The following is a 12,493-nucleotide window of genomic DNA, read 5'->3' as shown; positions in this document are numbered from 1 at the left end:
CCCCTTCCGTGAAAGGTGTTGTAAAAACTTAAAAAAATAAATAAATACATAAATGAATCTTGTCCTGGGAAGATTCAGGTGACCTGGGATGAAAGGTTAAAAGTTCTCATGGGAAGCAGGTCACCTACAGTGTCCAGCCAGAGTCAAATTACACCATGGCGTGAGGGTTGGGAGTGGTAAATAATACTGGAAAATGGAATATCATCTCCCCTCCACGAGACTGCAGGCAACCCCCTCTTGAGCTAATAGGTACCACATGCAGAAATGAATCTCACATTGCTGGCAGATTGCTAAGGCTGGGACTGCATCTGTCCCATGCCCTTTTAATTTTTAATGACAGCCTTTCCATTGTACACCTTGAGCAACACTGAGTTATTTGCTGTTGTTACCTGCAGCGGGCTTGCTGTAAGTCGTAAGGGAAACGTGTTGGTTTTCCCTTTTCTCTCTGATCAACTCAAGGGCCAAGGCCTCCCTCCTGCTAAAGGGAGTTGGCACCGTTGTGTTTACAGCACTCTGGCATCTTGTATGCACTGCTCCCTGGGCTTTTTAAAGCTTGCTAATGCAGCATATTCTGCATTAGATGATTACTGCTGAAAAGTGACTGGAATTTCCCCACCGGCACTTCAGTTTTTAATTGATGAACCCAACCTCGGGTTGTAAAAAGTAAGGAGTGGGATTTTTAATCCCTGGAGGGATGGGCTTTTGCACAGGACAGCCCTAGGCAACTTTCCTTTGCAGAGCTCTGCCTATGCCGTTGATCCTATGCTGTTGAACTCCTGACATCAGATCTGCTGAAACCCTTTTGCTGTTCCAGAATTTTGACCCCTGCTCCCCCAGCATACACACCAACTTACCATCTTCTAGGCCAGGGGCAGCTCACAGAGTATCCTATGGCTATTACTGGACTCCAGGTTCCATTGGTCCCAGCCAGCATGGCCAATGGTCAGAGATAATGAGAGACACAGTCCAACAACATTTGGAAGTCACCACATTGTCTCTTCTTGTCCTAAACCTAGCCCAGCTCTGTAAAAAAAAAAAAAATGGCAATCTATCTTCCTCCTTTGCAATCCTGATTCGGTCCTCTATTAAGAGAGGTGCAAAGTCATTCCCACGTCTGTTTATTTGACCATTGTTGGCTTACTGATAGGGGCTCATTCATACATGTCTGGAAGTTAAGCAAAGGGCTGGACATGTTTTCAGAACTCAGAAATTTCAGACCAATTTATTGGGAGGAAGGTGAGTGTAGCTAGTAGTTCTTGTTCATAGGTGTGTCTAGAGGGCTAGGATGCAGTTGTGTATGGCTTCTGGTCCCTGGCATTGTAACTCATGTTGAGGAACCAGTGATCCACATTGCTGACAGGGATTGGAGAACAATGGACCAGCCCTTTCTGATGGATGGGCATTCTGGATGGACGTGACCTACCAAATACAGCCAGATCACCAGGCTGAAGGCCCCACCTCCAGGAGAGGAAATTTTGGATATATTTCATCTAGAAGAAACAGCCCTTGGGCTCCAGGTTCACCATATCTCATGACAACTCAAAGAAAGAAGAAAATGGTGCTAGAATAGCTGCTCAAGGAAGGTTCTGCATAATATACATACCCCATGTCATATTGGAGAGAGTTCCTTGCCACTGTAGGCCCACTTAGTGAGAAGGTTGGGTGTCCATGGAAGATTGCCTTAAGTTGTTCACTGCAAGCAGCAAAAAGAGTACGTCCAGACTCGCTTCCTACTGTGGGTGTGGGAATATCCCAAGGCAGGAAAGAGGAACCTCTCCAGACATTGTTGGACTCCAACTCTACTTATCCATCTGCACTGGCCATGCTGGCTGGAGCTGATGGGAGTTGGAGTCCAACCACCTATGGAGGTTCACAGATTCTCCATCCCTGTCTGAAGGGATTGATACCTTCTTATTGTGCCATGGAAAGCAAGGGAAGCTGCTGCTTAGAAGTGCCTTATGATGAACACTGTGCCCGGGGTCAGTCCCATTGTGCTGTTGGTATATGGGACTAAGGACTAACCTCCTCTCCCTCACCAGGGCCACTCATTCTGCTCCTGGTCTTAGCTGGACTATTGCCAGCCGAGAGAGCCCTGTTAGCTATCCTGCCAATTATCATCTAGGCCAGAGGGAATTGCACTCTATACTTTTATTATTATGCAACTGTTCACCAAATTGTTGGTTATGCAGAGATCTAGTGGATGCATTTGTCATGCTTGACTGTGTGCCAGCTGGAAAAGTGGGATACGAATAAAGTGACTGTTAAGAAGACAACGGGCTGCAGAAACAGGAATATTTTACAATGAAGATACACCAAAGGCGGGGTATGTTGACAACGGGGCTGAATGGGGGGGGGGGACCTTTTTTACTTTCCTTCTATGTGATTTACAAGAACCCCTCCTCATTAGAACCGTCGGTTGAACTGACCCAAGCAGGATGATTAAGGTCTGTGTGGAGATAAACTTTAACCAAAAGTATGCTTTATGGAGACCGAGAAGCAATAAGAGCATTTGGGAATGGCGCAGCAATTAATTCGGAGTCGCCATCTTGCCAAAGGATTTATAGCTGGGAGGAAGAACGGATTTGTTTTCAGACTGCATTCCTAGTGAATCTCCTCAGAGGTTTTGAGAAAGGAGGCAGATTGGTGAAGATTAATGACGCTAAGACTGTTTTGATGTATGGAAGTGATGTTATATGGAAAACGTCTGGATATGGCTACTGGATAAAAAAAATAATATCCACGCAGGATTACAAACTGTTCTAACCAGCTTGTGGAGACTATCAGAGGTCACAAAGAGAAAGGAAAAATATATGAAAATAACAACAAGAGATGTGGAAAAATAATAAGAAAGGACTGGATAGTACTGTGAACATCATAAGGTTAGATTTGTGGACATTAAAACAGCAGTAAGAAGCAAGAAGTTGATTGGATCCCTTAGGAACTTGAAATATGGGTACCCCCAACAAAAAATTAAAATTTGGCTGTGTAATTTGGAATTTATGTAATTTGGTTTGATTTGATGTGATTGGTCGGTTAATAAAAAAATTATTCTTAACGAATAAAGTGACTGTTACATCACATCTGACGGCTGCATGATCCTTTTCGGCGGGGATGGGGATCCTGTGCACTTCCAGCTGTTGCTGGATTACACATCCCATCATTCATGACTATTAGTCATGATGATTGGGGCTGGTGGGAGTTGCAGTCCAACAGCATCCAGAGTCACTTGCAGCAGTGGAGCCAATCTAGTGCTCCTGCTGGTGTGTTTGCACTGCACCAACCTTGCCCTTCTTCCTCCTGATAAGCTGCAGCAGCACCAGTGATGGGAAGTCAGGTAAATGCTGATGCCCCATCAATCACTAATGACAATAGTTCTTCTGTAGAACAGTTTCTTCCTAGGTGTTGCACTCCCTAACCCACTGCTGCATTTTTTTATTTTGCTCAACTAGGAAGAGATTTGGGGAAAGCACGCTGCCCACTGGTATGTTTCATTTGCAATTTTAATTGGCTTATCAGAGACAAAGAGGTGATGACAGAGTTAGAAAATGAAACATTTATCCTCTCCCCTTTTCCTCAACCCCTCACCCACTCCACTTGCTTTTGTCTCCTGGGATATTTTGAGCTATGCAGCGTGGAGATCAGCCACTTCAAAACGAAGAGTTTCTTATTCTTTGAAACCTCTCTTACATCAAAGATTATCCCCCCATAGCCTCCCCTCCCCACTGCCCACCCCTTAGCTGAAGCAATGCTGACCTAGCATAAAGCCTTCTAGCTATGGTAGATTGGTATACAAAGGATTTTTTTCTTTTCTTTTCTTTTTCTTACAAAAAACAGAAAAGCAGGAATTTCTTCACCCTCCCCCTTCCTCTTTTTTTTAAACATTATTCACAAAAGTTTACAAAATAGCCTTGAAATTAAGCTCCAATCCACTTTTGAGATCCAATCCATTTTTGCTAACTGATGTTGCTAATAGATTCAAGGATGCATTCATTGTTCTGAGGACCATTATTGTTCCTTGTGATCTCATAGCCCCATAAGTTTGCCTTTCCTCCACATTCACCTTCCCTAAGGTGGTCCCCAGGAGGCAACCCATGCAGCCTACAAGAAGAGGCTCGGTGGATTTGGTTCAAGATTAGATTCTTGATGGGCAATACACATGTACACATAAGGGAAAAGCCTCTTTTTTGTATCTCCAAGGGAGCAGCAATTTGCTGAACAAAACGTACATTGGTAGCAGGCTGCCAGGGGATCCACAGGCAACCTATAAAGGGATGGTGAGATGCCAAGCTTGGTGCTTCCAAGCTCATGCTGTCTGCTCTCTGGGCACTGACTTTCTTTGCTGGAACTTTCCCTCCATAAACAATGGATTGTTCATCTTGGTATAAAGGAACATTGGTTTGGCCAAACTGGTGATTTTTGTTGGGTAAGGGGACATCCAAAGGGGACTTTTTGTTGTATTCATCCTCCATGCTTATTGTTCTCATGGTTGAGCTTTCCCCCCCATTTATATTTGGTATTTTTTTTTAATCCACCAGAACTTCTTGCCCACCCTCTCTGGGGGGAAAAAGCTCCCAGAATCCTTCAGGAGTCTAGTGGTGTTGCTTGAACCTCCATGGCTAGGAGTGTCTCACTTTTCCTCGCTTGATCCCAGTGTTTGATATATGTCGGATACACAACACGCACTGAAGAGGAACCTGACTTCCATGGCATGCAGGCCCCGTGGCTCCCAGGCTGTGGCTTGAGAGCACCCAAACCATAGTTGCCTATAAGGCTAATAAGCAGCAACAAAACGCAAAGAGACAGCACCAGTAGGGCACTCTGCCTGTTTTCCAGGTACTGGTATTGCGCCTCTTTAGTCCTAGCATTGACGCAGGACACCTTGCTCTGCAAGGCTACGAAGGCGACATGAAGGCAGGCCCAGTATTCTGTGCTGTGGTGTAGCCGTGTGATGTTGTACATGTGGGTGCCTGTTGGGAGACGGGCCACGCTCATCATGTCCAGGCTGGGGTTGAAGCTGGACCATGTGAGGTTGGAAGAAATGGTATTGAGATGAGGTTTCCAAGCAACCAAGATGTGGTAGGCCTGGACGTCCTTCACCAGCAGCTCTAGAGTATCCTCGCTGAAGGGGAAAGAACTGTTGACCATCAAGCTGATGCTTCTTGTATCGGCACCAATGAGATTTTGAGCCATGCATGTGTACAGCCCAGCTTCTTGTGCTGTAACCTTGCGGATCTCTATTGTCCCTTCGGGGTACACTTTATACTTTCCATCTTCGGAGTAGGGCATTAGCTTGAGACCTGATGGTGTGACCCAGTAGATCTCTGGCTCTGGTTCTGCCAGAGCCCTGCAGTGAAGAGAGACATCCTCACCATCTGCCACCTCCAAATGGGAAGGAAAGCTTTTGTCGGAGATGAGGGGCAAGCACCTGTCAGTCATTTCCCTGAAAGGGACGTCACGGATGTGCTTCCTCTTTAGGTCTGGTGGCTCAGCACATAATGTGGATTGAGGCTCGATGAAGCGGATGCGGTTCTCTGTACTGTTGACCCAGCGGATGACGCAGTCACAGCGGATGGGGTTGCTATGGATACTGATCTCCTGCAGATTGGGGAGGGACTCCAGTGTCTGCTTATGCAAGGCACTTAGGGCATTGTTGTTGAGCATGAGGGTCTCCATCTGGGGGAGGTGGTGGAAAGCACTCGGGTGAATGTAGGATAGTTTAGGGTTATTGGTCACATCCAGCTTGGTCAGTTCAGGCAGGTTGATCAAGGCAAACTTGTCAATGGAAACCAGTTCCTCCATGTTGTTGAGTCCCAGTTCCTTGAGGTGTAGCATATTTGTGAAGTCACTCTGCTTAATCCTCTGAAGCGGGTTTTTGTTCAGATCCAGGAACTTGAGACCAGGGACTTGTTGCAGCGCCCGTTTGGGGACATTGACCAGCTTGTTGTCATAGAAAGAAAGGCTCTCCAGACTTTTCAGGCCTACTAGTGCATAATCTGAAATCTCCTTCAGGTTCATTCCAGCCAGAACCAAACTCCTCAGATTGGATAGGGCCCTGAAGTTCATATCCAAAATGGCATCCACTTTGTTGCCTCCAATCATGAGGATCTCCAAACTGGGCAACACTTGGAACCAGCGGCTGTCAACTGCCCTCAGGAAGTTGGAGTTGAGGTGGAGCCGAAGGAGACTTCCAAGGCCTGAGAAGGCTTGGGGTGAAATCCTACGTATTTGATTGTGGTTAAGGTAAAGCTCCTGGAGGTTTGACAGGCCCGGGAAGCTGTTGTCAGGCAGTTCAGCCAGCTGGTTCTCTTCCAGGTGAAGGCTCAGCAACTGGGGCACATTCTTCAGGCCGAAGTCCAAAACGTCTGAGAAGCTGTTCTGTGACAAATCTAGCTCTGTCAGGTTTTTCAGATAGTCCAGCTCGCTCTGCTCGACCTTGGCAATATTGTTACTTTGCAAGAGAAGAATCTGTGTCCCCTCTGGCAAGCTTTCAGGCACTGTGGAGATAAACAAATCATTACAGTCAACTGTGGCTGCTTCCCTGTACACAGACCTGGGCGTGTACCATGGCCTGATCTGGCAGACACATTGCAGTGGGCATTTGACCTTCCAGGGCACAACAGGGATTGCAGTGGTGGTTGCCATACAGATGAGAAGCAAGTTCAGTTGGAAGTGTCTCATTTTCAACTGGCAAGTCCAACTTCCATGCAAGGTGTAAGCTTTTACAGGACACATTTGGAACTCAACATAAGCAAAAACAAAACCCAGAAACGGGAACGAGCAGACAGCAAAAATCCACTGCCCTGCCACCCCCGGAAGCTTCCACAGAAGTTGTTGTTCCTGAGGGAGGGTGCTGTGCTAGGGGTAGGAGGCTTCCTCAGCTAAAGAGGTCATCCTAATGGGCCTTGTGGTCCTTCTTTTTCTAATCAGAGCTTCTCCTTTTCCTCCTCCATAAGTGGTTCATTTTTCCCCTGGCTTGCATCATTCAGACTTCTTCTTAAGGCTGCACCTGAAAGAGATAAACGAAAAAACTTTGTGTAAGAAACGAAATTCACAAGCTAGCAACACACAGGAGTCAAAGCTTAGCATAGTAGAGATTTCATACAGAGCTGCTGTAAGTGTGGCAGAGGCAGTGTTTCAGAACTGTGTGTGTTCTGCATGTGTCCATCATGGGTTGACATTCTGTGAAAATTGTTTGACCAAAAAGGCCTCATGGCTTTCCATATTATGATTTAATGTTTGCCTGTTTCCTCTTCCCACCCATGATCCACTGCCTAAAGCCAAGTCTTATGATACCACTGCATTTGTGCCCGTCCTTTTGACAGAGAACAATGCCTGCAGGATTTACACCAGGCATTCTTAAAATCCAGTACTCAACCAGGGAATTGTGTGTGTGTGCTGGAGGGGTGGGGGCGGGCAGCAGCAGATTGACAGGGCTTGGAGGGTAGTTCGCCCAGGAGTCACTGAATGTGGAAGACAGGCCCAGCACAGAAAGTTAGAGGGCACCACTTGTCACCTGCATTTCTTAGCTCTTCAGTGTATCTGCAGTTCATTTGGGGAGATGATCTTTCCCCCTCATGGCCATTTGGAGATGGGCCTGCTCTTCTTTATGAATAGTCCCCCTAGTCTGAAGTGGCTATTTACCACATACTGGTGGGCTACAGCAGAAACATAAAACCCTGCAACAAACTAGTGTGCTAACTCTGTCACCTTGTCTACCCAGGTAGGACTATATAGATACTTTACAATATGAGTCCTAGCAAGAGTTTGTCCCCTTGCTCATCTTCCAACGTGGCATACACCATCAGCTGCCAATAGCATCCCTGTAACATTTACAGATGTCAAAATGGTTATCTGCTGTGGAAGAGGATAAATTGGTCATCAAAAATGTAACTCTAAAAAAACAACAGGAGTCCATTTTAGTCCATCAAGGCACTCTATAGCAAACTTTAAGGTTACAGTACTTAAAAAAAATGTTTCAAGAGAAAAAAAAATGTTTTAAGAGGAAGTTGCCAGATGGGAATTCAGTAAGAAAATTGACAGTGTGGAATTTGGTCTCAGCAGATACTGGGAATTTGCCCGTTTTATTTTATTTTGATGATTCTTTATTCTAATGGGTCTCATCCAGGCCAACAGGCTTTTCCATGCTTATGACTGAATTCTGTATTCCTTCCTTCCTTCCAGCTCAGCAGTTGTGTCTCTGAGCACAGTGGCCTCCAAAGTTGGGGAAACTGTGGTTTATAAATTCAGACACAACTCCAAACCACAGGTAGCACAAAACATGGTTTGCAAGCCTGTTTCAAAGCACAGCTTCTGATCCTGGTTTGTTGGTTGGTCACAAACCGCAGTTTGTCAGTTCAGACAAAACACAAATCCACACTTAAACTTGCTTAACTATGATTTGCTGTAATGTTTAATTGATTTACAGCAGAAATCTACAGTGAGGAAATAAAAGTTAGAATGATTTTTGCACAATCCAGAAAAAGTTATGCATGATTAAGAGATCACTTCATTCAGTATACAGTATTTCCACACAAAAAAGGAAGAAAGAAGTTAAATGCATACACTGCAACTGCTGGAAAGAATTTCTCTGTCTGTCTGTCTGTCTGTCTGTCTGTCTGTCTGTCTGTCTCTCTTTTTAAAGGAATAGCCCACCATAGGCTTGTAGCTCAGAGAGAATATATTCTCTCTCAGTCTTGCGTGCATGTATGCACTCATGCACAAACACTTTTTTTGAGTGCAGATCGCAGTCAAGAGCTATATTGGCAGCTTGTGAGTAACGCATCAGGTTGCTCTGCTGGCAGCTTAATCAGAGAGCGATCTCCTTCCTGGGCGGCGGGGGGACATGCCCTCCTTTGGAAAACCATGTCAACAACTATTATTCTGCCTCCATCTTCCCAGTGCTCTTATGATCATACTGCAACTCTCACAGACAAGTTCCCTGAGAAGGTAGGATGGATAAACCTGCTGTAAAAATCACTCTCCTTCCGTTCCCAGACCCACATTAATGGCATTCATAAGAGACACATCGCAGGCTCAAATGTGTTCTTAGTTTCACTTGTGAATTGGCTTGAAGACCCATGCGGGGATTGCTACTGGCCATTTGGATGTTTTAATACATTTATCTGCTGGCATGGTGCTAAATGCACAATCCAGTAGAAGTCAGGCTTGATCGATAGCATGCAGCAGGATGAGACAGCTGAATCTTGAGAGTGGGCAAACGGAACTGGCCCTACAATTGGACAGAATGAAGTAGCTGCCTCAGGAGACAGTTGTTGCAGCTGCGTTCTCTCTCTCTCTCTCTCTCTCTCTCTCTCTCTCTCTCTCTCTCTGTGTGTGTGTGTGTAGCAGCACATCTGCGGCCCCCCCTGCTGTTCCACCTAAACCAGTTTCCTCCAAGAGCACCTGGAGTATTGAAATAAGTCTTAGCTGGTACTAGCATATAAGGCATTATACAACTCAGGACCATGTTACTTCAGAGACCACATTACCCCTTAAATGCCTGGTAGGTCAGTGCAGTCTGCAGGAGAGTGTCACTTTCATGTCCCCAAGATATCTGAAGGGTGCTCTGTCAACACTTAAAAGCAGGGCTTCTGAAGGCAGCCCTGTTTAGGGAAGTTCATAAGGACTGATGTTTTAGTGTCTTTTTAATCTCTGTTGGAAGCCACCCAGAGTGGCTGGAGAGGCCCAGCGGGATGGACGGGGTAACAACAACAACAACAACAACAACAACAACAACAACAACAACAACAACAACAACAATTTATTATTAATTCATCCTGGTGTGGCTGCCCCTGTTCTGTGGAACAGCATGTATCCTGTGAAGATACAACAGGCACCCACCAGCTACACATTCCCATAAACAATTGAAGACCTTTTTGTTCAAACAAGCTTTCTCATCTGGATTAATATTTCTCTGCCAGACCTACTCTGCTACTGTTTTCTGTATTGTTGCTCACTGTTTTTATTGCATTTTGTACATTGCCTTGAGATGTGTGTTGAAGGTGATTAAACAACAATGGCCAACCTAGTCATGGAGTGGGCACCCTCTTGTATTTAGCATCTGGCAGCAAAATCTCTTGGGGCAGCCTTGAGAAGAGAGGTGATTGAATGCTCTTCTCACAAAAATACATAGAAAACATGCACACCTAGAAAACTGGCATGCCAGAGAAAAGCCTAGCCTGGAGCTCTTCTTTACACCTGCTTTTTGTGTGTCCAGAGTCTCTATTTAAAGACAATGTTTGCCTATATTTCTTGATCAGTTTTCCCCAGATCACTTTCCAGTCTCAAGGAAATGAAGGAACCTTATGCTGTACCTGCCTCCTTTAAAAGAGGAAAATACATTGTTTTGCACGATCTGGATGGATTTATGGAAGAAAACACATCCGCAGAGAGGGGAAAGAAAGATGAAGGTCCATCAAGAAGGATGTGAAAATCAATGCAGCCCACCCTTTCTTTAGTGCAGTTCCTCCGGGAGTTGGCATAATAAAAGTCAAAAGACCTTGTGGAAGGCAGCAGCGTAAATGCAAAGGATCAATTTTGGCACATGGGCCACAGCAAGGCAGTGGCATATAATCTTTACTCCGACACCCTTTATAGAGTGAGCATTGGGCCTGTAACTAACTTCTTTGGCCTTGGAAAACCACAGCCTTGTTCATTTAATTTTCCTGGAGTGCATGATGATTGCAAGTTGCATGTTTAAGCTTCATAGATGATTGGGGGTTTTGTTCTGCAAATCACAGGGTCTTTCTCTTTCTGAACCTCAAAGCCAGGAGGTGGTTTGAAGAAGAACCGTTAAACTGATCTGGAAATGCTGATCTTTTCTATTTGGAATTGGGAGTATAAAGTGAGGGTTAAAGCAAATCAGCTTTAAGGAAGCCTTTCTGAAAAGGCTCGGCATACAGTTTATTTTCAAGGCATTTATTTTTGTTCTCTCTCTCCCCCCTCCATTCTTTTTATCTTTTTGTTAATTTAGTTAAGTGCCTCTAATGTTATGTGTACATCTGGAGGTTGAAGCTCTGGGAGGGTGGAAATACAATTGGAGGTGGGTATAGGCTTATTTATTTATTTGTATTTTATTTGTTATGTTAAAAGGGCGAGGAGGGGAAGGATCCATTTATTCTGGACCAAATCTTTTGGAATACAAGTTCTTAAATTAAAATATTGCTATATAAATGTTATTTTTTAAAGAAACAACAGTGAAAACAAATTGGGACTTCTCTTTTAGGTCATCCTATGGACCAGTCAGTGCTTGCCCTCTCCTCTTTCATGGAACCTGGGTCCAGAGGAGGTCCAAGTGGCCATTGCATGGTCAGTTAAAGCCTACATCTTTGCTTTCAATCACCTGTGATATAAGACGAGTTTTAGGTGGGGAAGGGAATCACCCTCTTCAGTGTAGGAGGACTGCATCAATTATTGTAGGAGACCTTTGTGGAAATCCTTCAGTCAGACCCATAATGTCGTTTGTACTGGCGTTGTCTTAAATGTCCTTTCTAGGTCCAAATGTGGAGGTTTGGTGAAGATGAGCTTCTAGCAAACAGTTTGTTACAGAGGAGGGGTGTGTGGGGGAGGTGGGGGTGAAGGAGGACAGTATTCTAGCAATCAAACTGTGCAGAATGACAGTTGCATCGTCTGTCACTCCTCATTAATCATTTTGTGCTTATCACTCATTATTACTGATTCCTTGTCTGCCATTCATTGTTAACAGCCACACAAAGCATATGGGCTAGTCAATTCTGATTATGGATTTAGCAATTTTACCTAATGGAGGAGCTGCAAAGGTAATTAGCAGGAGACCTTAGGCTAGTCCCTGCCCTGCTGAACTCTGTTGAACTAGGTTTCTCTTTCATGGTTCGTTATTTAGCTTGCTTTATTTAGCTACAGGCTCCAGTTTGAATTATTATGGCCCCATTTCTCCCATTGCCATCTTTTCTGTGGCAGATTCCATCTATGTGATAAAATAAATCTAACAGGCAGGACTTTAAGGCATGAGTGTTAATGTTTCTTGATGTCGGTGAATGAGAAGAGAGGAAGTCAGCTCCAGCACCAGCGACTGGTGGGGTTGGGCTTTGGCCAAGGGCTCTATCTGCTCCATGATTGGCCTGAACCAGCCATGCCTCCTCCTGCCTGCCAACTTACTTACAACTTGCTGGGGAATGGTGCTGGCTGTCAGCTTCATCTTCCTCAGTCTCAGGTTTGCTCAGCAAGGGAGGAGGAGTGTAAAGACAAAACTAAAATTAGCTGACTCTTCTTGCCATTGGCTCTGCTAGTGTTGGGTCTTCCTCTATCCTGTCCTATCAGTCCCAATGGGCACCAGACACCAATGAAAGCTTGAAAAATGGACATTTTAAAATTTATTTTTCTGGAAAACTTCCAGTTGACTGCAAGCAACATCCTGCTTACAAGAGAACACAGAGCTGTGGCTTTCCCCTTTCACACATTTCAACATACCTTGGGCCAGGAAGAGGGCAAGGAAAATGTGCAGTGTGTTAGTTGG

The 12,493-nt window shown here is 44.9% G+C and overlaps 1 protein-coding gene across 3 annotated transcripts in view; it reads right to left on the bottom strand.

The window, feature by feature from the left end:
- Positions 1-3,486: 3,486 nt before the first annotated feature.
- The window catches only part of LRRN2 (leucine rich repeat neuronal 2), a 155,035-nt gene continuing 146,028 nt past the window's right edge, over positions 3,487-12,493 (bottom strand). For all 3 annotated transcript variants that reach the window (XM_081866333.1, XM_081866334.1, XM_081866335.1), the window contains exon 2: positions 3,487-7,006. In XM_081866333.1, coding sequence (XP_081722459.1) covers positions 4,582-6,732 — 2,151 coding nt within the window. In that variant the 5' untranslated portion in view covers positions 6,733-7,006 and the 3' untranslated portion in view covers positions 3,487-4,581. The remainder of the gene's footprint in view (positions 7,007-12,493) is intronic.

Source organism: Podarcis erhardii (genome assembly GCF_964252035.2).
Source record: "Podarcis erhardii genome assembly, chromosome: 6".
In the NCBI taxonomy this organism is placed as follows: Eukaryota; Metazoa; Chordata; class Lepidosauria; order Squamata; family Lacertidae; genus Podarcis; species Podarcis erhardii.
Note: the sequence above shows the minus strand (reverse complement) of the source record. Positions and strands in the feature narration are given on the sequence as shown.